General features: G+C 40.3%; 1 protein-coding gene across 7 annotated transcripts in view; it reads left to right on the top strand.

Moving 5' to 3' along the window:
- Window positions 1–27,788, top strand: part of LRMP (lymphoid restricted membrane protein) — a 53,719-nt gene that overhangs the window by 13,861 nt on the left and 12,070 nt on the right. Inside the window, exons 2-25 of one of the 7 annotated variants that reach the window (XR_002436928.1) lie at window positions 330–466; window positions 3,141–3,762; window positions 4,439–4,549; window positions 5,277–5,457; window positions 5,672–5,748; window positions 5,824–5,902; window positions 6,936–7,094; window positions 8,268–8,385; window positions 9,825–9,875; window positions 11,178–11,255; window positions 11,713–11,769; window positions 13,767–13,826; window positions 13,937–14,001; window positions 14,094–14,193; window positions 15,701–15,814; window positions 16,070–16,171; window positions 18,502–18,665; window positions 20,219–20,333; window positions 20,766–20,928; window positions 23,020–23,081; window positions 23,970–24,035; window positions 24,958–25,066; window positions 26,127–26,274; window positions 27,062–27,143. Coding sequence is in view for 6 of the 7 variants with exons in the window: in XM_021391912.1 (XP_021247587.1) it covers window positions 425–466; window positions 3,141–3,762; window positions 4,439–4,549; window positions 5,277–5,457; window positions 5,672–5,748; window positions 5,824–5,902; window positions 6,936–7,094; window positions 8,268–8,385; window positions 9,825–9,875; window positions 11,178–11,255; window positions 11,713–11,769; window positions 13,767–13,826; window positions 13,937–14,001; window positions 14,094–14,193; window positions 15,701–15,814; window positions 16,070–16,171; window positions 18,502–18,665; window positions 20,219–20,333; window positions 20,766–20,928; window positions 23,020–23,081; window positions 23,970–24,035; window positions 24,958–25,066; window positions 26,127–26,274; window positions 27,062–27,143 (2,925 nt within the window). In the remaining variant the exon portion in view is untranslated. Of the gene's footprint in view, window positions 1–329; window positions 467–1,628; window positions 1,758–1,815; window positions 1,833–3,140; window positions 3,763–4,438; window positions 4,550–5,276; window positions 5,458–5,671; window positions 5,749–5,823; window positions 5,903–6,935; window positions 7,095–8,267; window positions 8,386–9,824; window positions 9,876–11,177; window positions 11,256–11,712; window positions 11,770–13,766; window positions 13,827–13,936; window positions 14,002–14,093; window positions 14,194–15,700; window positions 15,815–16,069; window positions 16,172–18,501; window positions 18,666–20,218; window positions 20,334–20,765; window positions 20,929–23,019; window positions 23,082–23,969; window positions 24,036–24,957; window positions 25,067–26,126; window positions 26,275–27,061; window positions 27,144–27,788 lie in introns of those variants that run through there. The other 6 variants (XM_021391912.1, XM_021391877.1, XM_021391885.1 and 3 more) reach the window with 6 other exon arrangements.

Below are 27,788 nucleotides of genomic sequence, written 5' to 3' on the forward strand. Positions count from 1 at the left end.
GAGGGGTTTTTATTTTTGTATACTTGTATTTACATATGAAGTATATAACTTATGTAGAGAAAAATGTTAAAGACTGAGTGGAAAACCTCAGGGAGTATTTTCAAGAGAAGCCAAGTATCTTAGGATCTCTGCTATATTAACACTCGTAAAACTTTGAAAATCTTGGTCCTCAATATTTTCTCTTGCCTCTTGAATATGTGGCACACTTAAACCTTATATAGTATGTTGATGTGACTATTAGGAGTGTACGAATTAGGGTCTAATTAAACCTCAGACCCCATGAGTGAAACTTTTTTCTGTACCCCTGTTTTTGACTCCATCTTTCTCAGTATAGACTGCGAGGTCAGTAGGCGAGGATTGTTTGCACCTGTGCCTGCTCAGTGCCTATTCTGCCAGCTGCACACTGTACAGATATCATCACCACATGGAGGAACCTCTTGAGAACAGGCCACTTGTTCCTGTCAAGGTATGAGAAGGTGTGCATGCTGTTTTAATGTGGGAGGCCTCCTCTTCAAACTGGGAAGTTGAAAAGCTTCCTATACACATAACGAATCGCTCAAAGATAAAAGAAATAAGAGATGAGGCCCTCAGCTGGATTGAGTTGCTCTTGAAGATGTTACTTCTATATTAAAATCAGCTTTACTCCTGGAAAAAAAGTGTGTCTAGTCACAGTGCTCAACCACCTGCTAGTCAAACCAGAACCAATTGCACCAACACCTGCTCTCTGGCAATGCTACTGGATAACAGTGCCTACTTCTTGGTTTATTTAACAGTTTTCCTAGAAAACAGGGAAAAGAAGTGGCAGTGCATTTCCACATTTGGAGTTTAATCACAAAACATCTGTGAGATCAATTTTAGTTTTCTCTAGGTGTGCTGAAATAGCCTGTGGTAGACTGGGAGGTGCCATTACTCTAACTGCTTGGAGAAGCCTGGTGGGGTGCAAAGTTAGTGTTTATGTGACAGGCAGTAATATTCTCTAAAAAGCATTGTATTAACCTATCCTATTTTTAGTTATTGGTAAAACATATACCTTAGGATCCACAGTGTTAAAAAGCAAATCTTGTTTGAGATTGTAATACTGAAAAGAGGAGTGAGCTAACAGTCTTAATAGTAAAACGTATTTGCTCACAGAACCAAGGGCAGATCAGATGGCAACACAGAGATTCTTTAATAAACCCTCAGACCATTTCACCTTCTGCATTCCTTTAAAAACTGGTAAGAGCAATGAATTTTTGTATGATTTTTGCATTCCCTGCTCAGTTTCTCTGCAGGAGAAACTGGGTGAGATCTGCTGCCTGAAAGCTTGCAGCACTTGGGAAAAATAAGAAAACTGCTAATTGGAGTGAGAAACATCCAAGGTACCTCAGATCCCACAGAACAATAAATTATATCATAATTGTCTTTTACAAGTCAGAGTATCAGGGCAATAAAACTAAGTGTTTTTCAAATCTGGGTAGCTTACTTAGCAGGCACCAAAAAAAAAAAACAAATAAAAGAGCAAGCAAGTTGCAGGCTGAGGTTTTATTTGCACCTCATTGCAACTTGTTGCCCCATTGGCCTGACAGCTGAGTGGCAGGCAGCAACAGGTGTACCTCATAAAGGTGGTTTTCCAGCAGATGAATTCTCTGCCTGTTTCACTACCAAGGTTCCTTCATTTAAGTCTTCCTCAGAGGAACAGCTAAAATAGGTTTAGTTACTGTGTGCAATCCTTACCAGAGAGGAAGTGGAGGTATTTTTCTGTGTGCTATTCTGCTGTTGTAAGTATAAGGTCCTATGCTATTTTTTTATCAGGGAAATGCAGGTGATACTTAGAAAAGCATTATTGTGGAAAGGTTGGTATTCTTTTATGGTCAGTTACTTGTGTCTGAAGGTGTTTGTGCACTTAGAGAATGTAATTAAATTTAACTGCTGTGCGTTTATGTTTTTTGACTTAAAGTATGTTGTGTATCACTGATGTAGGAAACTGCCTTACTTCCTAGCATTTGCTTTTAGGAGTAAATCTTGCCAATCAACCACGATGATAATTAAAAGCAGCCTTGATTTTTTTTCTTCTTTAAAAAGCATGCCGAGTTCCTTATTATTGTTATTTTTCTTAAAGCATTGCTTTGACCAAGGATGTGGTCAATATTATAAACATTACTACTGAAAGAATTAACAGTAGGAAAAAAAAAAACAAAACAGCTTAAGTAGCCAAGATCTCAATCTGTAAAACCAAGCAGTTAGTATGCACATAACTTGTAGTAGACTAAATAACACTGAGTATTTGCTGACAACCTGCATTCATAAATACTTGCATGTGATTTTCCTCTTTACACTACAAGATTATGCAAGCAGTAACTGTTTTATTAAGTGCTAGTGAAGTATGTTGCTCTATTAAGAAGATATACATTTGATCAAAGAAATAGTAAAAAATGGTTTAAACTAATTTTCCTCTTTCTAAAGGAAAAAATAGGGAGCTAGCTTCATAGGGAAGCTGAGGTTAATTTGTTTTGTTTCGTGATCCTCAGTCTGAGTAAGAAGACGCAACTGAATGAAACTAAAACGTACAAATACCTTTATGCTGTAGTTGATACCTCGGGTAAATAGCTGGGCAGTTGCTGATAGACACAAGTCTTGATCCCATGGGATCAAGAGGAAGCATGTGGTACAAATGTGAGCAGAAATAATAGTTAGGAAAGCTGTGTGGATTTTCGTTGATATTTTGTTGATGTAATGAAATGTTCTACATTTAAAAAAAAAATCTAATTTGAGATAAACTGGGCTGAGGAGTAAATATGCTTACTGCTTCCTTTAAGAAGACAGGCAATTGTTAGGTTGGAGGGGGGAGTTTTAATTTATATCTTCTTATTTCCTTACCGTCCCCCTACCCCTTGGCATGGTTTTTGTATTTAAGAATAAGCGGGAACATTTCAGAATGTGTTTCTTCCTCTGTTTCCCACCCCTTCCAAAACTGCAGCACTTCTAGTTCCCTGGAGAACTAAACATTGTGGTTGAAAGCTTCTCTCATGGCTTGTGTGAGGACCAAGGTTTTTCAAATCCCTTGATACCAAAGCTCTGAGCTGTCTGCTCAATGGAAAAGTCGGCACCAAGAATGTGTGCCCATTGTTCTGACTACTACATCTTGTCCTTGTTCTTTTCAGACACTTTACAAGAGTGGGGAATTGATAATGTCTTCAGAACGTGGTGCTAACAGACGGCATCATAACCCAGTGGACAGTATATGCAGAAAGATCAAATCAATCCAAATGATGGATCAGGTCTCTAACCCTGCTTTGCAAATACCAAAATTTCAGTCTCGCAACTTCGATAGTCCACAGTGCAACGTCAAAAAAAATCTAGAAGAAATACTGAAGAAAAGAACTTTTAGAAGTCGTAATAGTACCAGTCCCCCCTTCTTCAGTCCCAGCGGTGACAGTGTTTTCTCTGCAGACTTGCAGTTGCTGTCACCTTCTTTCAGGCGTAGCTCAGACTGCAACTCTGCAGATGCTACATACTCTGTCATTAAAAGTGAAGAGAGGACCAGTAATCCATGGTTGCCGATATGCCCAGTGGGCAACTGTTCTCCACCCTACTTCACATCCAGAGAGGAGAATGCCCAAAACCAGCGGTGTGCTTTAGCAAGCATTGAATCTGAAGATATGCATCGCGAACAGAAGTATATGACATCCAGTCCGCATTTACTCTTGCTTGCATCTGATAAAAAGCCAGAAAGTCCTGTGATCCAGCCCCCTGTGCCAAAGAGATTGTCTCTGAGTGAAAGAGGTAAAAGTTCTGGAAACAAAAGCCTGAATATATTAACTTAAAGCTTATAGATATTAATTTCTTTACTATTTAAATGGGTAACCGTATGTTTTAGAATAAGTCTAACGTAGCAAGTCTGCTAAAAAGCTGAGCAAAATCTCATTTTTCCCTGAGGAATGTGAATCTCAGTGTAAAATGTGAGTAAAAAAACTTCTTCAGACTTTCTGATTCCTCGTTGAGGAGAAAGGGCTTTGGCTACCTATGTAGTCCACTTCTAACGTAAAAAGATCTAAGCTTATGTATGGATTTTTATTTTTATTTTTTAAGATTTTGGCTTGTTTTCTCAACCTGAACAAGATATGGGAGGAAATAGAGATCTGGCTTCATAACACATTCTATCTTATGTAATATTTACGTCAAGCAAGAGAAAAGCCAGAGTTCCCAAACATGCATGTGTAGAAGCAGACGCATAAGCTGGTTCCTAAATTCAGAGCCTCAGCTATGAACAGTTCCTGCTGTTTTTTAACAGCAAAAGTTATGTTTGTTTTCGTCTCCTGGAAAAATGCATGTTGTTCAAGCTGTGGTATGCTGTGCATGCTCATGCTAGTGCAGAAACAATACTGCAGTTAGAAAGTATTGTGCATGAAGATTACTATGAGCAAATAAAGGTGGATAATGACAAATTTATCCTTCACAGGGCAGAAGCAGTCACGGGGCTGTGAAACTGATGACGTGTATGATGTGAGCTTGATCTGTGAAGAAGACTTACTGACCACCATATTCCATGCGTGCGACATTAAGCATACAGGTTTGTCAGTGGCTTTTTTGCTGTTTTTCAGTTTCCGCTCAATAAATTTTCAAAACCAAGATCATGTTACGGCTTGGGGTATGGCAATCTGTGATTTGTTTAGAAAGACTAGCTGCCTTAGGTGGCTGTGTGTGGCGCATCATATAATCGTGACTCTTTTATATGATGCGACCTTTCCCTTCTCCCCTCATTTATGCCCCACCCCAGCTAATTTTCACTGTATTTTAGTGCAGAGCAAGAAGAGGAGCAAGCATTTCTATCAATCAGCCATATTGGAAATGACTGCTTATTTCTTTTAGAGTTTTCCCTTTTAGAAAAGAACTTTGGGAAACATGAGAGCAGGAGGTTATTCTTCCTAGTTCCATCTCAAACATGACTAACGCTGGTAGACAAAAGAGTCCAGCACAGTAAGATGATGAGTCACAGGTTTTGCTCAATTTGATGAGTGGCCTGAGTGTAGTAACACAGCACAGCAAATAAGGTGTGTTTACTCTTCTTAAACTAAGTACACAAAACAAGTAACTTAACTTTCACACTTCTGCATTAGGAGAAGAAGGGAAGAAAAAAACATTCCATTAGAACTGCAGTGATTGATTGCGTGCCTAGAGCTCTAGAGAGCAATTGAGTGTTCACTAGTGCAGATCAGTAGGAGGCCCTTTTGCAGCTCTTTTTCAGTAGCCTACTAGTCTTCATAATCTGGTACAATGGTCCCATGTATGTGTTTCAGGAAAAGTAGCAGTTTCCAAGATAGTCGATTATTTGAGACACACAACAAGTCGAGGATTAGAAGACAGTGGTCTCGAAGAGCTGTGCAACATGCTTGACCCAGATCAGAAAGATGTCTCTATGGACCTTGAAACATATCATGCCATCATGAAAGAGTGGATTGAAGACTGTAAGAGGAAGTGGTAATAGCTTCTTACCTATTTATCTCAAATCTTTTGTGAAAACAGGAGAGTAGAAAGTTTTCCTGTGGTTTGCACCTCCTGTACTTGGGAACAAAGGGATTGTGACCACAAGGTGATGTTTGGCTGAAAGCTTTAAGTATTACAAGTTGGTAAGCAAGCTCAACAAGCTCCTTCTTTGTACTCTTGGATGTGACTCTTGTTGCTTCTGTTTCAGGGAAGATAGTGCTACTGAGGAAGCAACAGCAAGCATAGAAGACCTGGAGTTTAAAGTACATAGAAACACCTTTGAAGGTGCAGACCATTTTATTCTGATTTTATTCAGGAAAACAAGTTTTTATTCTATAACCAAAAGCAAATCTCTTTCAGTAAAAAAGACACCTCTTTGGATGAACGTTACATCAGGAAGCTTGGAGGCATTTGGGGGTGATGTGTCCAAAGGAGATATGTAAGTCCATTAAAGCAATTCTTTCTCAGAATTTAGTACTCTTATATTTGGATTACTTAAGAGAAATTCCTAGAACCGCTGAAGCTGATGGCTTCTGAAAACTATTTTGGCAGAATTCCTGATACTCTTGATACTGCCACATTCTTCCTCACAGCTTCTACTCAAAATGAAAAACATGGTAGTAATTCTCCCTCCTGGATCTCAGTCCTTTTGTGTCTACCTTGTTAATTTGCTGTGGTCAGTTTTGATGAGAGGGAAAATTATGGGTTTTGTTTTTCCTTTTTAAACTTTCCCTCCCTCTTTCCTGTTTTTGTGTGTGGTGTTTTTTTTTTCACCAAAGTTCTTAGGTGTGTGATAATAAGAGCTATTATCTCCTGAAAAGCCTGGTCCTTAGTTTTGTTTGGGTAATTTATTTCTTAATAATCATGACTCAGATTTGGATTTGGTTAATACCAAAGCATTTAATCAACACTGGAATTTTCAAAGATCACTTTTTGCACTTTGTGTAGTCAAAAATCTTTAGATCTACCTTCTGACACTTTCCTCTCATTTTCAGGACTTCAGAAAGTTGATTTTTGTTCAAGTTTCTGTTGAAAGTGTAGTTGCAGGGTGGTTTACAAGAAGTGAAAGGACCTAGAACTCAAAGAGTTAGGAATATTAGCTATAGCCTAAGAGTGGGTTAGAAAAGGCTGAAGGTGCTGTCCTGCAGGCATGCAGACGTGACACTCACCTGGTGGCATACTTTCATGGTAGGCAGTAAAAAAACACTTCTTAAAGACAGAATATTTCCTGGTGTCTGTAGAGTTACAGAACTTAGCTAAACATGATCTGATACTTTGGATTTTGACTGCAAATGGCTGTTCACTGCAAGCATTGAAAGTCCTTTATGAGCAGTTATCTTGCCCTTCTAATCACTGCTGCTCAGCATCAGGATTTAAAAGAAAAAGTCTAATTTAGAGTCAGTCACTTTGCTTGTTTTCTTTTTTGTTGTTTTCCCCCCTCCCCCCCCCTTCTGATTTCCCTACTGAAACAGGGAGACGTCTGACTTGATAACCTGTGTTGCGGACCTGCAGTACAACAACCTGAAGCTTCAGGAAGAGAACAATAAGCTGAAGCTTACCCTGGAAGCTGTGGATGAGAGCAACAACAAGTTATTGGCAGATAATGAGAATTTATGCCAGCAAATAAAAAGGTGGGAGACCCTGCTGCCATCTCTTTGACTGTGTAATGGCTGTGGGTGGATCTGTATTCTGCCAAGTGGTCCAGCTTTGCTTTGTGCTTGTGGCCTCACTAGTGCTTCATGCCAGCAACTTTCTTGGCTTAATGTTGTCTGTGAGATTTAACCCTCTTGCTGATTGTTCTGCTCTGTACCTCCTGGTTCTTATAAAATCAGTTCTTCACTTTGTAGCCTGGTTCTTGCAGGCTGACTTGCATCTAGGGGAACTTTTAGGGTAAATATAGGCAAACATGTAGGGTAAATAAAAATTGAGGTGACTGGGTGGGTGGAAAAGTCTTGGGAGAGCAGCAATGCTCTGTAATGTTTCCAGTTCTGTGCTCCTTTTCAGGGGGGTAACTATTCATTCTGCTACTGCCAAGCAGAGATGAAATAAGCGTGTAAGAGCTATTTTGTTAGTCCCCTGAGAAACTGGAGCAAGTTGTCTCACTAGCGGAGCATTGCTGCAGCCAGGGGATCCATCAATGCCATGAGTGTAGGGCTATTTTTACCATGACTTCACAATGCTCATCTTAGCCAATTAATTCAAATATGAGGTAGTTATGTCAACTGCCAAACCATTCCCAGCATCTTCTGGGGATATTAAGGCAACAGGCCTGCCGCACAGCTGGTGTGGGACGTATGTCTTCATGTCAGACTGTGGGTTTTGTGATGCTGGACAGTCCAGAGTTAGTCAGAAACAGGGCCTTGCCACACTGATCGTATAGGTGAGGGTATCAGACTGAGAAAAGAACATGATGCCGAGCTTATCCTTGAAAACCGAATTAAAGTGGCTTCCTTAACTGCTAACAATGAAGTGTTGAAGATTAATTTATGTGCTCAAATTAATCTGATATTTGACTACAGTAAGCTAGAGTGGTAGGTGGATGCAAACAAAAGCACACTATCTTTAGTGCTATGCCTGCTAGGGCTCTCATCCCTTACTGTGACAGTGGAAGAGATATGATGAAGTGGGTAATGAATCTGTGAGCCCTTACTTAACAAAAGTTATGGGCTTTGCTGTCAAGTATCTGTGCCAAAGAATAAGTCCCCAGCAGCTTCTAAAAATATGATGTTCTTGGTATGTCAAGCCTATCTAATGACCAAGTGTAACTTGCTGAAGTTTTCTTGGATTTATTTGCCTCCAAACAGCATCCAGCATTCTGTGCTGAAAGCCAAATCACTGGAAGAAGAACTAGAAGAAGCAAAAAACAACCTGAACCTTTTGGAAGAGAAGAGGCAGAAGATGCTCTGTCAGAATAAACAGCTGGTAGGTGCTCTTACTTGTCAGGTATGTTGTACAATTTCTCATGTCTCCTGTAGCACTGCCATGATCATTTGGACCGCAAAAATTCAGTAATGTGACTTTCCCTGTGCCAGTAGGTACTGAGGCTTTTAAAGATGTTTGATATGTAGTTTATCAGTATTAGGAAAGCACTGTGAAATTGTTCTATGGAACTAACATCAGCTCCAGTAAGGAATTTAAAAAGGCCAATCTGCCATAGAGGTTGAGATTGAGAGCTGTTTTTAGTGATAACCATGCTGCCATCATTAAGCTCTGTCTAATCTGAAGTTGGCAATGTTGTCCCAGAAGTTTAGGTGTTGCATGTGACTTTTTTTTAAGAACCTCCAGGGCAGGAGGCTCTGTTCAGATGCCCACACAAGGGAGCTGTTTTTTCCAAAACCTCCAGTGGGCTCTTGGAGTTAACCACATGGGCTGGTAGAAGTAGCAAGGGCCCACTGGACACCTGTCTGTTCTGAACTGACAGCCAGAACATCACTTTGACATCTCTCAAACAGCACGAGAAGCCCACATGAAGGCATCTGAATTGCACACTAAATGTTTGAGTGACAAAGCCCATGTGACTGTAAGATATGTAAAGCAGCACAGTAGCGATATTGATGCTGCAGCAGCTTTAGTAGGTGTTGCCAGATGCCATTGCTCATGCTGGCTGGAGAACATATGTTTGTGGTGCTGCCATGCATGTCATTCACTGTACAGTGGCATCTGTCTTGTTGCATGGGTGTAGCTGTAAATAGGTGTTCCACAGCTGTGTGCTGCTGATGGGGCACACAGTATTTAGATGGGTGCTTACAAGAAAGCAAAAAAGCTCTTCCATGCAGAGCAAAAATATGGGATTTGTTTGTTTATGCTATTCTGCTCCACTGTGCGTGCATTTTTTCTGTGTTTTCTGGTTTGGTTTATACACAGCCTTCTCCTTGTGAGAAGGGGATGGGGTGGGAGGGAGACATAATAAGTTCTGCTTACAAAATGTTTAGTTATTGTCCCCTAAACTGTAGATGTGTGAGTGGGACACTACTATTCTTCCTCTGAAACGGAGGCAGTGATAGGAGAGTATAATGTAGCGCACAAGATTTTTCAAACTTGTCTGAACTTAGCAAGGGTAGTTACACTCATGTTTCTCTCTGACTTTGAATCCCTTCTTCCTATCATCTAGTGGTCTAAGTTTTATTCTAATTTGAACTGTTGGGGCGACGCCCTGAGTTTAGCTAGTGTGGAAGATGCACTAGTTTCAGCGCTCCCCGTTCTGCTCTCTGAGGCAAAGGAATGCAAAGCAATGGCTTTGTACTGGGCCTCATGCGTGTTTGTGTTCTGTTGCTTTTGCTTAGTTTGGCTTTGGATGTTGAACTTGATGTACTAAAAATGACTCCTCTGTTTCTTTTTGTTTGTTTTTTTCTGTTAATCAGGAAAAAGAAAATCAGTCTCTCGTCATCAAAATAGCTTCTCTTCAAGAAGAGGTAAAATAAATAATGGCCTTGCAAGTACATGTTCTTGTCTAGCTAAAAGCTCATTACTAATAAATAAATTTTTTGTGAGACTTTGAAGCCTGATATCTTGACAATCCAATTAGCATATCTTATGTTTAACAAGAGTGACTTGCTGTAATGCTCCTTATTTTGAAGTTGTACTGTGCTCCAGGCTTTCCATTGGCTGGGCAAGCAAGGGTATGAGATGGGGAAACACGGGGATGGGATCAAAGCAGCTTTTGGCTTTTTCTTTTTCAAATTCAGAGCTTTAGAAACAAACTCCAAGTAAGCTAGTTAATACAGCTATGAATACACTAACTCTATATTGAAACAATCTCCAATTAACACGTTTTTGTTTGATATTCACTTCTCTTACCCTCCTGTGAGATCCAAATGGAGTTCTTTGTGGAGCTGTAGTTCTTAAGAAATATGGTGACCAGGGGATTCCACTCTCAGAACAGTCCTTGGCCAGTAATGGATCCACAGGAAGCTAATGGAGCTACCTCTCTTGCTTACAGACTGTACTTTTACAGTACTTAAAATGAGTTTACAAAAACAGATTAAATCATAAAAAGTAATCTAAAAAAATATGGATTTGGAGATCTATCATTGTGTAAAAAAAAATATATATATAGTAACCATTGTTCACTGCATGCTTGCCACGTTGAGATGATTAGCCTTTCTCAAATACTGGTATGTCTTAATAGCTATAGATTAACAGCATATTTTATGCCTACACTCATGTGGTGGGCCTGAAAAGCTTGCTGACACTTCCTGGCATTTTGTCTTTCAGTTCAAACAGTGTTTTGGAGAAATGGGAAAATGGAAACTATTTCAGTGGGGCAAGCTTAGCTCACTTGGATGAGAAACAGACTCCTTTGAACTGAATTGGAGATGCTGGTGTGTCACCATGTTAATCTCACCCTTACAAATTTACCTTCTGACCACAAGCTTGTCTACAGTGGAGACATGCCTTAAGATAGAGCGTGTTACCCTAAAAGTGTATGTTTTTTTGCCTTTGATTTATAGGACTTGCTTAAACTAAGAAAAAGCAGATGAGCAAAAACTACAGTGCAAGTCCTATTGTCCAACGTTTGCCACACCAGACCTTTATTTTGAAAGGTGTAGAAGTATGAGAGGAAGTAGGAGAAGAAAGTTTGTATGTGCATAAATGCTGTTATTGCTTTAGAGTAGGCAGTAGCTTGGGGGTGGAGGTGTTGTTATTCCTAGTTTCTTCAAAGAGAAGCTGTCAATCTGTTCAGCTGTACTTTAAACATTCTCTATTTTGTTCAGAACATTAGGAATAACATGGACACGGATGGACTTCAAAAGAAGATTTTGGATCTCTCTAAGAATGCAGCAGAGCTTCAAGTAAGTGCTTCAACTCCAGGAGATGTGAAAAGTCAGACTATGGTTTACTGAAGTCCAGTTTCCTTCTCTGGAAGGTAGACAACCCTGAACCTGTCTGTGTTAAAGAACTGCAGTGTGGTCATAACTTATCCAGTTTGACAGCTTTGACAAAGAAAATTGCTATCTGGAGGCTAAAAACTGAGCTAATATAGGCAAACTACATTTTTATTTCTTCCCTTGAAGTTAAACTTTCAGGAAACTCTTTCCTCACTGTTTGAGGAGATGTATTAGGAAACTGCACTTTGGTTGATGTTGCTGGCACTACTGGCTGAGACAGGCAAGAAGAGGAAAGGGTTGACTGAGACCTTAGAATGCTTTTTATTGGGTATAAGATTAGAACTTTGAAATAGACCGTGCCAGGTAAGAATAGGATTGTGTTATAGTTTATACTGATGACTTTGTTCTCTGCACTCTTCAGATGCAGGTACATATCTATGAGAGCACTGTGGTGAATAAAGAGGCAAGCTTAATCCAGGTTAGTTCTTTTTATTTTGTTAATATATTGACTGAAAATACTGAGTATGGGATGCCTTGTAAAAAGGCAGGGCTATAGTCTTTGCTGTAGTGCTTCGATTTCTAATGTTTTCACACAACAGAACCTGATCCTATAAATGTCTTCAAAGTAGGCGGGATCTGCTTTAGGACCTGGTAATGAGTCAGCATAACTAAAGGTTTCTGGAATTTGCTGTTCCTTATATATACAAAAAAAAATTAGAACCTTTTAAAACAAACCTGTGAACTCCAGAAAAATATGCTAAGACTTCTGAAGGCTACTTCCTTCAATAGATGGTAAAAGAATGTATCTGCAGATGATCTTTCTCCATCATCTAATTAGCTTAAATTGCTTAATTGTGTGTCAAAATGATGATTCAGAACCCAGTGGAAAAGAGAACCTGTTTTCTCCATATTGAGATGCTTTCCTGGAGGTTATACCTAGATAACTACTTTTCTGATGGTTTTTGTACTTGCGTTTTGTACTTAAATACAAAAACACAAGACCACATGAGAGTTTTGGCATAGTGAACTATGCGGAGTGCTTTCTGAGCTAATGAAGATTCCATTTAGCTGAAGATTATCTAAATCAGCTGATATTTGACTGTCAGCTCTCCACAAAAATGATTGTGGTTTGAATTCAAATAGTGACAAGACAGAATCAGACTGTGATCCAGCTGATAATTTTATAGCAGACAAGCTGTTCTTCCCACCCTCACCTCTGCTCCCAGAAGCAGCTTAATAGCTTGTACTTTCTCCTATTTGAATGATTTTAAACTTCTGTGGTCTATGTATTATTCTTCTTTCCAGTGTTTGTTTAGTCTGTTGTCAAGAAGGGAATTTTAAATGCTGAATACTGGAATGTGTGTTTCTGTTGGTCAGGGTGATTGGCTTGCATCAACTTGAGGGAACTGGTGTGGAAAACTTTGATTTTGTTGGTTTTAGGATCAGTGGGCCAAGGGTCTACCTCAAAGGTATTTTTACTTAAAAAAAAAAAAAAAAACCCTCAAAACCAACAACAACAAAAAAAAAACCATAGCTCTTTATCCAAAGACAAATAGATCATCAGTTTGCTTAAATAGTTTCAGCTCACTGAAAACTGTTATGGCACTCTTTCTTTACCTGGCTCAAGAGTGTAGAAAGTATGTAAAGATGGAAAATGTCTACATTTCTTTGCATTTCTATATCTTCATGGTAAGCTTCAGCACCATAGGTTAGCCATCTCTGCTAAGGCTGGAAAGTTTATTCTATAAACCACTTGTTCTGTATGTCTGCTTGGATTTTTGTCCTATCTCTTTCAAAAGCCTCAAGTATTTTTGAAGAGGAGGAGTAGGTAGAAGTCATAAAAGGGGTGAGAGGACATAGCTCTTACTTCAAGTTCCGAATTTCTCCAGGAAATGCTTAAGTCGTCTGTGCAGCACATAATGCAATTGAAGCCCATTGCTAGGGCATGATGCCAAGAAAGCTGCTACTTTTACCAACTTAATCTTGCTATGAGGATTGGTATGTTCTCTGTCAGCCCTTCCACTAAGCATTGTTTAATTTGTAAAGCCCCATGCTCTGTCTTTAATCATGAAAGCTAATGAGAATAAACCTCTTGGAGAACACAGCAACTAGCTTTAAGGGTTGGTTGGTATGAAACTTGTGCCATACATGATATAGTCCAGATTTTCAATTAAAAGTACAGTTCTTTCTAATCTACTATAGGTGATATGGAAACCAGGTAACTAATAAACTAAAACATAGCACCTGGAAAGTGTTTTCCTATGCCCTTAATTCTTGGACTTCCGGAAAAGGTCTTCCAAGTGCTTTCTATTTGCCAATAGGTGAGGTATTCTTCTGCAGCTTGCTGCTGAGTTGTAGGATTGAGTATGTCTTGTAACTAAAACACAATACTACAAAATAAATATCTATAACTGCAGGTCAATGTGCTAGTCATCGGGTTGTATGCTTTAAAGTTTTTCTCTACAATCTTTGCAGAAGGAGCAGGACATCAAAGAACTGAAATTAACCGTTGTGGAGTACTCCTCGATTATAGAGGTATGGGTGTAAGCTTAGTTATTGTCTGTTTGGGGGGGAAGTTTGCATATCCTGTGCTGCTTCTCCATGTCTGACTAACTCTCTAACTAGGTCTGATATATGTATTTTAGACTTTGCGGGCAGAAAAGAGTAAGCTACTGGAGGACATGCGGCACATGCAGCAAGAGTTGATCTCGTGCGTATTGAGAGCAAGTCCCAGGAAAGGTACTTCATGAAAAATCAAAAAGGACTGATTTTTATTTTTTTTTCCTCCCCTGTTTCTCTTAGAAATGGTTTGAGCTTCCCATTGATGAGCAAACTTAATGGTGGTATTCCTGAAGAGATGAATTCACTGGACTGTGAACTGGAACTTGCTCAGTCTTCTGAGGTATGAATCAGATCCAGTCGAATCTTATCCTAGTTGTCTTGCATCAGTAAATTAAAAACAAAGCTCGTTCTCTGCAGATTGTTAGATAATCCTGGAGTTAGGATTCATTAGTCCTAGCACACAAGCTTAGAATGTGAGGGTTACAGTGTTGTTCTAAGTTTATTGGAGAAAGTCCAGATAAAAGCAAAGCAAACACTTGCAGATGTATATCTGAAGCAGCTAGGGTCGTTTATTTAGCTGGCAGAAGAAGAGACTGATAGGAGATGAGTCATGACTCATGTTACAGGCTAATGAAGAAAGTAAGTACTGCCTACACTGGGCACAAACAATGAGTTCTGCATTGCAGGAGAAGAGATGTTTCTTGAAATCTAGTGTAGTGAAAAAGAAAACAAAGTACTGAAGTAAACATCTGAGAAGGTTGTGGTCTTCTTCTAATTTATTCTTTAGAAACCGATTTGCAGGCACCATTCCTTTGCCTCTCAATGGGAACAATGTTCCTTAACATCTGGAATTCCTGTCCAGCTGTTTTTTCTGAAGTCTTTTGATAGTAACTCAGAAGAGGGTGGGAGAGGCATTCTTCTGATGAGCCAGGCACAAGCTGGTGAATCTTAGTGCTCCAGCTGTTTCTGTTGGATTGGAGCTGTAGTGTCCCCTGTATTCTCTGCAGTTAATTTCTGTGAACTACACTTTGGTCAGACACATGGGAAGTTCTGTCTCTGATTTACTCTTCTCATAGCTTTTCAGTACTCCAGTGCAGATCTACTGCACCAACAACCTACTTTTATGTTGTGGTTTTGGTTTCAGCTATTCTGTGCCCACTTCCCTAAAAGCATTCCATGGAGTCCTATGCTTCCTTGCAGCGTTGTCTTCTCTTCAGATGCAGGATGTTCAGCAGAGCTCATAACAAATGTGTTATTGCAGTAATGTTTTTTAATTATTTATTTGTAAGTCTTCACTATAACTTTGCTACATGTTTTGTTTGTTACATTTTCAAGGAGGTAGGTAGAGTTTTGGGGGAAAAGATCCTCTGAAAGACTGAAAATACAGGCTCAGAAGTGAGAGGTATACTTCGCTTGGCAACTCTGATTCAAAAATAATGTATTGTCACCTATTGCAACTCTGCACAGCTGCAGCAAGTCATCATGTTTACCTCTCAAATACTGAATGAGATGCAATTCCACCAAATCACATGTAAAGCAAGTAGGAGCTCTGCTTTTTCTTTACTTGGTAAAGCCTACTCTGAATAAGGGAAACCAGTTATTGACTTCTTGCCTATTCCTGACGTGGAACTTACATTGGATCATTCAGGAGCTTGGCTTGCTTGCTTTTTTTTAATCTCCAGGACATTATGTGTTTGAAAAGCTTTTGCAGGCTTCAAGTTGCAGTAGCTCTGGCCTTCTGGTAAATACAGTGCTAGGATACTTCAGAGAAGTCTAAATGTCACTGATGCTGGTCTGTAATAAGGAGTTGTCAAAATAAGCTAGCTAGCTCTTCTGTCTCTTCAAAGATTACCAAGACTGAATGGATATCCCTGGATGAAACACTGGACCGTGAAGTACTGTTCTTACTTCAGGGACCTGAATATGCGGGAGAGAAATTTAAGGCCGTCATGCAAAACCTGGTCAGTGGTCTAGCTTGTGTGAGTAAGGATGTGGTCTGTTGTCAGTCTTTTAATTACAATCTCCTCAAACATTATTAATCATCATAATTATCATTAATCATGTTCATTCCTTTTATAAAAGTAACTTATTTGAGGTAGAGGTGGGGCACCTCTAGGAATATCACTTGGCGTCTACTATTCCATTGTTTATGAATTGGGTAATTATTAGTAGTATTATATCAGACTAGTAGTTGGAATTCTTTTATTTTATTTCAGCAAGAAGAAGCTTCTGCAGCAGAGGAACTTGTCAAGACTTCTTTACAATGGGTAGAAGATTCTGATGTGAATGTGCAGCAGGCCTGGGAGAGAAAACTTGTGGTAAGTAACATGTCAGAAAATAGCATTAGAAAATACTCGCCTGAAGTTTTTTGTGCAGTCCCAGTATCTTACTGTTGCATACTGTGTATGTTACTTGAGAGTCATGACAGTCCATTTGTGGATCAGATACAGCTGTACAGGGAAAAGGTATATTTTGTTCTAACTCAATTTTTTTGGAGGGGGAAGAGTAGTAACAACTTTCTACTCAAATGCTGGGCTCTTCCTGACTTGTCTTGTATGACATGTCGCTTTGATTACCCTGTGCTTTAAAGAAAGGGTGGATGAAGCAAGTAGATCCGGAGTCAGATGACAATGCAATGTAGAGTGAGCTATGAAGTTTTTCTGCCCGCTGTTTGAAACTTGTATGTTTCTCAAACACCAGTTTTCTCCTTTGCTCTATTTGACTACAAAGCTGATGGCTTCTCTACCAGGAGGAGGAGAAAGGAAGGCTTTTTTAACCAGATTCCCTTTTAAAAAGGAAAATACTTGGCTCTTACTGGATGTGCATCAGAAAAAGTTTCTACAAAAATACATTTTACAACTTAATCATAAAATAATAGAATCATGGAATAGTTGTGTTGGAAGGGGCCTTAGAGCCTGTTTAGTTCCTGCCATGGGTAGGGCTGCCACCCACCAACTTAGGCTGCTCAGGCTCTCCTGCGACCTGGCCTTGAATACCTCTGGGGATGGGGCATAACATGTACTTGCTATTATGCTCATTCTCTCTTAAGGGTTAAGAGTCAAAGCAACTGTGGTAAGAAGAACTTCCCTATGCGTTAGCAACAGTCTGCAGATACTGCTCAACCCTCTTGCTCTTGTTGTCTCCCTGTCCCCTCCCTCAGTTTTCTGTGTAACAGCTCAGTTTCTCAGATGGCCATCTTAATGGATGTAGGTTTTTTCCTCTAATCTGTTAAGAACTCTGCTACATAGTAATCCATTGTACTGCGTATTGATGCTGTATATGATCTTTTGATTTCTAAAATAGATGAAAAACTGCTATTCAGCCCACTTGGGTAACAACAGGTGACACCTCAATACACACTGCTTTAAGCTGTTAGCTTTTAAGCAGAAATATACTCCTCTTTCTTTCCTCTAGAATTGCAAAATGTTATAGCTGGCCTCCTCCATCCTTCCTGGGCAGGAGGAAGCAATTAGAGCCATCCAGTCTTCCTGTGCTGCTATAGGCTTTTGATCTTTAAAAACTTTCTCCTTCAACGCTTCATGGCTGAAAGATGCGTGTTGATTTTTACCATTCATGTTGTGGTTGTATTCCTATTAAACACGTAAAGCTGGAAACTTCTGTTAGGAGTGGTGAGTGGAAAATCCTATTCTGGCTCATAGATTGTTATACAGTTGGAAACTAGGCTAGCAGAGATTCAAGAAAGAGCATGATGCTTTAAAAATAGAAGGTCTCATGCTTCCAGAACCTTGAGCATGGGAGGTGACTTCATGTCAAACACATTGTCTTCACCTAGAACGCAATGGATGTGTAGGAAATATGGTATAGGGAGCTGAACAATAGAAGAGGATGCAAGGAAAAAAAAGTATTCTTTTCAGTCTTCCAGATAAAGTTTTTGTAGAAAAATCAATGAGATCTTGGGAAACTGGGATCATCTATTGTCACTTGAATCTTAAATGCTTTTTTATCCCCCTTCTATCTAAAATACATGATGGATGTGTTTTGCTGGTATGTTTTAAATTGTTATACATAAGTAAATTTCAGATGTGCCTGTATTTGTGTGTGTGTGCATATGTAAATGATGACAGTAAAAACTATTTTGCCCCTTTTCTGCTGGAAGATAAGACTGTTATTCTGTATATATGTCCTGATAAAAGCCTCTGCCACTTATGTGTCAAGCTTTGGTATTTCTAACAAAGTGCTGCCTGCCTTGGCTGAGAAGCTTATCTTCAGGATGTAGGCATTTGCTTGTGGCCATATCCCATGTCATTCTAGCAAACTTATCTAGTGAAACTGTTCAGGCTTTTTTTTCTTTTGTAGCGTGGTACATTATATGCAGCATTTCTTTTATTTGCATCTCAGGTTAATGTTGTTAACGAGCTTCAAATAAGTAATATGGCCCACATCTGTGTAATCAGTGTTTTCCCCATTGAACTAATATAACATCCTAGAAATATGACTCTCACATTAAGCATTCTTTAAAATCTGAGGCCTCCGTTTTTGCATGATCAGCTGAACGATGTCAGATGAAAAGAACTGGGTTCTTCTTTCTCAGTACTTTATACTGTGTCACATAATTGAGGGTTCTGGTTTACCCTGTGTCCCTGCTCTTCCTCTAATCGTATGGCAACTCAATCTCAAAATTCTTCAGGTTCTCGAGCAGGAGTTAGGAGAGAAAAGACACCTTTGGATCCAAAAACTGAATCTCTTGGAAAAATACAAAGAATCTCTAGATAAGGATTTTATTCGAATGGCAAGCAACCTGAGGCGAACCAAAACAGAGCAACTTCACCTAAGGAAAGAGCTCTCTGCCAGGTACCCTTTAAAAAAAAAAAAAAAACAGATGTATTTCATTTATTTCAAGTGTATTAAACTTTACTGAATTCTGAAAGCGTTTTATTTTTCCCATGGATTTTGGAGAATGGGTCTGGTTTTAGTGTGATGTTACAGCATACGGGAGTTCAGGTTTATGTACAAAGTAACATGTGATCTTGGATTCCTCTTTGAAAATATGAGGGAAGACCACAAGCTGAGCAGTTAAAAGGGGGATAAGTGGGGGAGAGCACTGCCTATCTAGCAGGTGCAACCATTAAATAAACTGCTGGTTGTGTGTTAAGTTAAGACCTGTGAAATACATACCTCTAGCCGTTACTGCTTTTGGTATTGGTGAAGCTACATTTTCAAGAAAACAAGATAGTGAGGTACCTCACTAAATATGAACATATAGCTTTAAATCTGAGGTTTTTAGCCCGTAGGTTTTGCTTGGGATATTTGATATTACAAATATGGCAGCAAAAGGCAGCAAATTGAAACTTCTGTCTTTCTTCCCTCCCACCTCTTCTCAGACATTTAGGAAATTAGAAAAAAAAAATCCCAATTTGACTAGCTAATTGTTTTTCCAGAAAAATTGATCTGTGTTCATTGTCCTAGACTTATTCATAGTGTCAGCCTTTCACATTCCTATGCTGAACTGTAAGTTTTTGCATGCTTGCCATTCCCTAGGTTTAGGGTGCAAGCAGCTTACTATAAGAGCTTTGCATCCCTCTGAGCTGATGCAGAGCAGTCTCGCTGCTCTCTCACTTCACTCATATGTAATTCACGTTGTTAATGTAGACCTCCCACCTGCTCTTCCTTCACTCAAGAAGGAGCTGACAAAAATACCCATTTCTTAAATCAAAAAACACTCCTTTCCTAGAGCTAACTCTCTGCATCACCATTCCTTGTGGTGCCTCCAAAAAGAAAAAGAAATTGTATAAATGAGATTTAAAAAAAAAAGTGAGTAAAGTGTTTGTGCAGACTAAAAGAAGGGTTTCTTGAAAGTGGTCATCTTTAGCACTGGTTCTGTGGTGTGGCATCTGCTCACTGTCAAGTGAAATGCCTTCTGGATTACTGGGAAATCAACCAGAGGAAGCTGTTACCTGCCGTCACAGCTCCAGGATATTTTTGCTGGAATGATTACCTCAATGTTGATTATTTTGACTAACTTAGACCAAGGTTTCACAATTTGGTCAAATAAGCTTTTTATTTTTGAGATGTCTCTGGATAATCTACAAGCTTTCGCTGTGACACCCAGTTGACAGAGGCTGGCGTAGCCGTAATACTGCTTAGAGAGAAAACAGGGAAAATCTTTGTTCTCTTCCTACTTCCAGAGTTACTATTGGGGGGGGGGGGGGGGGAAGTCTGCCTACTGGGTTAAATTGTTCTTTGCTAAGCAAAAAGTCTGGTGCTCAATCTTGGAGAGCTGTGAGATGTAATGGCTGAATATGGTTCTTAGTGGATGTCTCAACAACTAGCATGTGTCATCTCCCAGGCATGCCTGCTCTAAAATGTCAGTAACGGATTGTGGTTTGTGCTCTCGCACCCTGCAGGCAACGTGAGATAGAAACTGTCAAACAGTTGCAAGAAGAAGCTGCTGGCCGGGCAGAAGCTCTTGGTTTAGAGCTGCAAAAAGCTACAAAGCAGCTTGAGGATGCCAGCAAGCAGGTGAGGCGCAGACTAGTTTCTTCTTTGCCCAAAAGAAGCAGGCAGATGCAAAACGCTGCATACAGTGCATTGCTGCTCTTGGGAAAGGAAGTCCTGTGTTCAGAATGGAGTGCCTCATTGCGAAAGTGGAACCAGCAAAGGAAGTAAAATTTGAGGGGGTGGTGACAACAGTTTGCTGATGAAAGAGGCAGCGTTGCATATTTGTGGTGGCTTTAAAAAAAAAAAAAGAAAAAGAAAAAAGCCAAAAATAGCTTCCATACACAGTCCACCCCAACTGTAAAAATGCAGAAGTTCAGAGGGAGCTTTATCACTTCCTGAGAGAGAACAGATGCAGTTCAGTTTCATTTACATGAACTGTAGAGGCTCCTTGTATTAGACAGGCTGTTTTTCTTATTATTTTCCCTTTTTTCTTAAATATTGTTTTGTGCTTAGAGAGAGGACCAAGCTGAAGCCTTTCACTCTGCCAGTGAGGAAGCTGCATCCCTGAAATGCAAGTTAAAGGAAGCCATTTCTGAGCAGCAAAAGCTCAAGGATGTGAACGCAGCTCTAACAAGCACTTGCCGGTTGCTTCAAGAAAAGATGGAAGAGCAGAAAAGTGAGTAACTATTGGTAGTGTGACAGCATTCACCTTTGCATGGGCAAATCCTTTATGGATAAGTTATGGCAAAAAGGAATAATACTGACCTGCAGGTCACCTGTGGGTAAAATGCTCTGTGGAAGTGAGCTGGGTGGGATTCCCATGAGTGGCTAGAGCTGCAGACTCCTCATACTATCTATAAAGGAAGGCTTATTAATTTCCATGGGAGGCTTGTCTTTACTGAAGGTGCTGTTCACACACCTGGGTAGCCTTAACAGGCATCCCTCTTTCTTTAGCTTCCTGTGCCAAGGAGATCTGAGCTTTATGCTCTGTGTTCTGTTTGCTGTTTAGATTTTGCTTTGTGTACGCAAATAACTGTGGTATCTTTGTTAGAAAGCAATCATGTCACTTCATTGTACGTGAGCAACTTCTGCTATAGAACCATGAAAACCTCATTCTTGCTTGCTAACATCCCTGCTTCACAAAGCTGAGTGAATAAGTTGTTGGTTTAATTTTAATGTATGTGGCTTTTTCCTGTCCAAATACTGAAGTAGCTATTGCTGCAAGGTAAAACTGATTTAAGCCCACTGAATATCTGGCCTCAGGCATGCATTTCCAAGTGCAGTGCACAGTGTGATTTGTGTTAGGCAAAAAGCTCAAGGCGTGTGTGTGAAACTACTATTTGTCTTGCAGAAAAATTACACTGGACTCTATGCCTTAGCCCTAAGGTACAGCACTTACACAACCCAGACTGTGCTTACTGACTTGTGGACAATACCAAAACTTTAGTCACATGTGCATGCTTTTGTGTTTGCTGCTTTCTTCAAGCTATGCAGTGTTTTATAACCAAAGGCATAACAATGGAAATAGCATGATATTTCAGTTTGAAATAAAGTGTTTCTGCAAATCGAGGTAGCATGAATCAAGAGTGAAAACTCCAGATACTATGAAGGAGGCTGATGCCACTGATCCAAAATTAATGAAAAAACAAAACTAAAACTCTATTGCCTTGAAAATGGCCAAGACTTTAGCTACATATGACTCCAGGTAGTTTGCAGGAGTGTTTCTAAAGATGAATAGAAGTAAACCGGTAGCTCTGTAGAGAAGTTGCAACTTGTTATAAGGAGCAGGACAGACAAACAGGGATGGGGTCAGGGCAAGGACAGTGCTTTATATTGGTTCCTGCAGAAAGCCTGGCAGGCTCATGCCCCTTCTGACAAAAGCCTCAGTTGTTTGTTTTTTTTCCTCCCCCTGCCTCCCACTCCATTTCCCCACTTCCCCCTCCTGCATGATGAGATAAGAGATCAGAGAACCTGATAGCTGAGGAAGCTTGCTACTCAACCCATGTCAGCCTGGTGCAACTTCTCCTGTGTTTCAAATGAGGAATGATGTCTTGAAGCTAATTGTTACAGCCATCATTCAGTGAAACAGCTGAACAAAATGCCTTCAGTTTTCACTTGGGTAGTGAAGTGGCACTACTAATGAAATCTTTCTCCCTCTTCCCTACTCAGACAATATTAGATGTAGTTTTTATACCCCTAGAGGCCTGTATCAAAGTAAAAGCCACCAGAGGGAGGCCCCGATGTTGCCAAACTTGAACAAAGAGTGTTTCTAAATATGAAGTAAAGCCTGTCCCTGGAAGTGTTCAAGACTTGTTTTGATAGGGCCCTGGGCAACCTTATCTCATGGCTGGCAACCCTGCCCATGATGGGAGTACAGGCTTTAAGGTCCCTTCCAACGCAAGCCATCTGTGGTTCTATGTAAACTTTTTGTACAAATACTTCTCTTCCAAAAGTCTGTAATAATCATTCATTTCCATAGGAAACTGTAACACTGACAGTGTGGGGAAGAATCCCCCCTTCATAGAAGAACAAGGGAGACATAATCACAAGTTAAAAGGTTCCCAATTTCTTCTGCATGGTGGAACTTTGAAAACAAAGTATGCTTTTAAAAGTCTTTCCTGTGAAAACTATTGTAAGTATAATAACACCAAAGCAAAATGTTATAGGTTTGTGACAGGCAGCGTTGAGTTTACAGGCACTTTAATGCTGGACTACTCCTTATCAAATTGTAAGGAACACTCTAAAACCTACAAATGTCTCTTCATAGCCACTGTTATTGCGCTGAGAGGGGAGCTGCTTAAAGAGCGACTCTGTGAAAGGCTATATCAGGTATGAAGCTTGTCTGGTTGGAGAAGAAAAGGTAGGCTTGCACAAGAGGTGCTCTGGTGGAAGGGCATCTACAGCTGAGCTATGCTGCCAAATCACTTGCGGTTCCATTCTTTTTGGCTGCAGAGCCCAAGTAAGGTGTATGTGCTGACTGGCATATCATTCTTCTCTCCCAGTAAAGGTGGACTGGAACTTACTGGTGTGGCGTTGGTCTCAGTGTAAACAGTTCTGCATGACTATATCAAATGTAGATTCAGGGAGCTTTCCCTGATGCATGGTGTGATTTTTTTTTTAAATATATATTTTTTCCCCACCCCCCCCTTCCCCAGTCAGCCCCTTGTGCAAAGAGTCTTGAAAACAACCACTTAAAATCTCATTACAAAACACTTCCAGTATCCAGGGATTGGGATAGCAGATTTAAAAAAAAAAAATGATTTTTACCTTGTGCTCCTCTGTGGAGATATGTTGGAAATTATATAACTCTGGAATAATTTGCTTTGAATAAAAATACTTTCTTCAACTTTGGGAGGAGGTGGAGGGGGAGACATAGTGGGAAGAACATAGTGGGAAGACTTTCCCAACTGGCTCTAGTAAAGAGCGCTATAGCTCGGGGTCTGAGCAGTCTGGATTTAACAGAGAATAGGAAGGTATTTACGAAGGCAAACAGAAGATCCTAAAATTCTTTTAGACTGTAACAGGAGCATCAGAGGAACAGAATCAAAACTGTGGACCAGCTGCATGTGAAATAAAACTTCTATTTGTGCATTGAAGGCTGCAGAATTAAAGGCTGAAGCCAGCAAAGGGAAACAACTGCGTATTTTTCCTGATAGCTGAAAATAATAAGATAAAATTCCTTTTCTTTTTCCTTCTACTGTTTCTCCACTGCAACAGCTCTGTGTAGGTGAAGAATCTGTTTACAGTCTGCTGCCCACATCAGCGGAACCAGTGAAAGGGAAGGTAAGTGGTTCTGACCACTGCCAAGGCTGCTAAAACACGATGTTTGTTTTGGTAGTGTTTTCCTTCATGACTTGGAGGAAAAAGTCTCTCCTCATGAGAAACTTTGCCATGTTAATTAAATTACTTGATTATATATTATATACATATTTGTGTTTGTATATTTATGTATGCGTACACGTACAGAAGTATATTCAAACCTTTGTTGCAAAGTTAGTTTACTATTGCTTCTGAACAGTTACTGTGACGAAGTACAGGCACTCATTAGGTACCTTTGAGAAGGATCAGAGGCTGAAGATGGAGCTGCATTTCTTATTTTATCTTCCTTTATCTTATGAAATGTTTGATAAAATGCAGCTGTGCTAATGTTTCAGAAGTTTCTTTTGGCCATCTTCAGATAATATCTCTGCAGCTCTATACAGCAAATAAATGGTGTGTGTTAGTGGGGTATGTGGGCAGTGCCTTCTCCTCATGCAACAGGGTTCAAGCTGGAGCTGTCCAGCCACCCCTGCTGAAGGAAACTTGTTCTGCTTAGTAGGTGCCAGGCACTGGGCAAGTGCTCCCTGTCTTGGTCTGCCTTGTTGGTTTGACTCTGGAAGCAGAGGAGGAAAGATCAGGGTGGCTTTGGTTTCTTTCCTCTTCTGTCCTTCGTATTCTGCATTTATCCATTCCCTCCTTTTTTGTTATCTACTCCCAAACCTAGCTGAAACCATTACCTGTTATAATTGTGAAGTTGAAACTTGAATTATTTTACTCTTGTATCTGTTCTGCCCATGATGGATCTAAGTTTTTCTAGAAAAGTGCGGGTGGAGGGGAAATTGTATAACTTAGTATTATATTATGCAAATACAGTTCTGCATGTGTGGTGCTGGTGGCATCAGTATATCCAGCATGGTTGAGCATCAGCACTTTGTTTTTCTATTAGCAGCTCTGCTGCCCTAAAAGACTGTGGAGTGAGGGACCTGCCCTGTACACTGGGTTTCCCAAGACCTTGCCTTCAGATATTTCATACTGGAGTCTTACTCCTCTGCTAGGTAAGACCTAGTGGTGGTGGCTGATTTTCTGTCTCTTCCTGAAGTACAGGAAGAGTCAATAAGTTGTATTAGAGAAGTGTCACTGCAGCTAAAAATGCTGCTAGATTGTGGAAAACCTGTTGGTTGGCTTTGGCCTACTTTGCATGTGATCTAGGCTGAACCATGTTTTTAATGCTTTCAAATAAAGGGCTGAAAAGATGGCTGGCTGTTAGTCTACCAAGGGTTCACAGAAGCATAAGGAACTATTGAATAAATCACACGTGCAAGTATACTGCTGGCAAGATACTTGAACTGATGGGGCTTATGTCTTTCCTATTCATCCTATTGAACACGCTGAGGCAGTGAGTGGCACCCTGCTACTGAGATGGGGCAATCCTGATTTAAAAACTCAAATGGGTAACATAGTTCTTAAGAATCAAATAGTAGTATTTCTGACTTCTTTGTTCATATGCGATTTGTACTTGCTGCACAGCAGAGTGGGACAATACTTCCTCCATGAGTAAGCTGGTACAACACAGTGACTGTTCTAATATGACCTGTGACATACTCAAATGTAATCCTGTGCTATACTGGGGGGAAATAGAAGATAAACTTGCTTGACTGCATGTGCTTTTTAAAATGCATTATCACAGTGTAGCTGCAACTCACTGTGATATTGTGATCCTGCCACAAAGAAGGCAGGTATTTGTGTCTTGCGCCAGTCAGATATTGATGCACAAAGTCCTCTGTCAAAGATCTATTTCCCACTGCCCTCTGCCACAAAACAACACTTTGCTAGAACAATACTTTGCCATACAGAAGCTTCAATGACCTGACCGATGAAAAATCCCCATCCCTGGGTGTTATGGGAATGTAAAATAACGTACCTGTCTCCATCTACAAAAATAGGCGAAGCCCAGCTAACCTAGCCCTTCATGCAAGATGAGAGCTGTCTCATAAATCTCTATTAGATTGGTGGTCTTCTTTATTATCTCAGTCTTAGGAAATGAAAATTGATGTAAATGACTATGACAGCTTTGCCTGTGACCATGACCTTTCATGCTTCTTTCACTTTCTACAGATGCTCTGAACCTGGAAACCTCCTGCCCAAGTAACCCTCCTGTGCACAGCTGGAATCCCCCTTGCAGACAGAGCTCTGTCAGCTGCCTGTTTGAAAGTTGTGATCTGTGGCACACATCCACTTCAGATGTGACATCAGTAGGGTGCAAGTAAGATGGCAGAATAACCTCTGTGGGCTGAAGGGTGGAAGAGTGCTTGGGATATAGTGGGTCCTGGAGGAGGCTGTATCCCCAGCACATGCTAGGTTCAAAAGCTAGGCATCTCTTAATACTGGGCACTCAGTGGTCAGCTAATGGTGTTTTAGGAGGACACTTTGCTTCTCTTTTTAAGAGTATTTATAAAACTTTTTACTGAACCACTGCTATGGCCATCAGGCAGATATAGTGGCAGTGAACAGCATTTCATGCTGGAGAACAGAGGCAGAAGGTAGGTGTTCTTGTGTCTATTTCAGTATTTAACTCATGATGACACTCACATTTAGGAGCCAAATTTCTATCCGTTTTGAGGAGAATTTTTTGGCAGAATTTAGAGCAGGAATTCTAAGATCTTGCCTATCAAACTGCCTCCTTAGATCTCTCAAACAGATTGAACTATTTAAGACTCTGAAAGCAGGCTAACTAATGTCAGTGAATATTTAAAAAGCAAACTAAGGATGTTCCTGGAGATGCAGAAGCCGGCAGTCTGCAGCAGGAAACTCAGCAGCTTTTGAAGCTTTTGCCATAGGTTTTCTCTAGAGCAGCGCAGTGTGGAGGAGGTTGGGAAGGACAGGTGGTGGTTCTTGCTGTTTGGGGGAGGAGGGATTGATGTTTGTCATGAATTTCTCTCGGAGACCAGATGTCTGACTGTACAGATAGTGGTGACTTTGGTTGTTATGTGCTTAAGGCAATGTATCTCACTGTTGTTCAGGCAATATGCAAATAAAATGTGTATTGCCAGGTGGAAAATATACTCTGCTGGTGGCTATACTGATTCAGATCTTCCTGTTTCCATTACAATGATGGACTCTTCACTTACTGAGGTGAGTACTGTCTCTGATACCCCAAACGTGGCTTTGAATGGGTTTAGGCAGTTGGTGCCTTACAAGGAGGCAGATGCAGATTGATCAGCACTGCAATGGAGCTGGCACCAGCCAGCAGAGTGCTGAGACAACTTGTTTTGTCTAGGATACTTCCTTCTGCTTGGGCTCAGTCCTGGAATACTGTTGTTATTGACCTAAATGTGTTGATATTTGTGTGCCAGTGGGTCATGCTTTTAGCTGGGGGATAACTTTTGAAAGATTTCTAGGCTTCAGCCAGTGCTATTTGTACAGTAATACTCAGTTCTGTCAGGAAAGTCTTAGTGACCTCACTATGCTTATGCACTTCTAAGTGATGACAAGGTGTTTTAGTTGTGAATGCTGCCTTTGTCTGCACTTTCTCCCACAGCTGTAACAGCTGCAAAATATCTTTGCTGTATATAAGACCTTCCTTCAACCATGTGCTCGGATATGCCTTCACTGCTCTAGTGAATCCTGCATCTATCAAACTGCTCCCTCCTACTGTTCTGACTGTCAGTCAGCTTTCTCATGGCAACAGCCATGGGATCCATGGCTCAGCACTGAACTCAGTGCTGCAACACTCGCTGCTGAAATCCAGACCTCAGCCCTGCCACACAGGCATGGTTT

Source organism: Numida meleagris, chromosome 1 (genome assembly GCF_002078875.1).
Source record: "Numida meleagris isolate 19003 breed g44 Domestic line chromosome 1, NumMel1.0, whole genome shotgun sequence".
In the NCBI taxonomy this organism is placed as follows: domain Eukaryota; kingdom Metazoa; phylum Chordata; class Aves; order Galliformes; family Numididae; genus Numida; species Numida meleagris.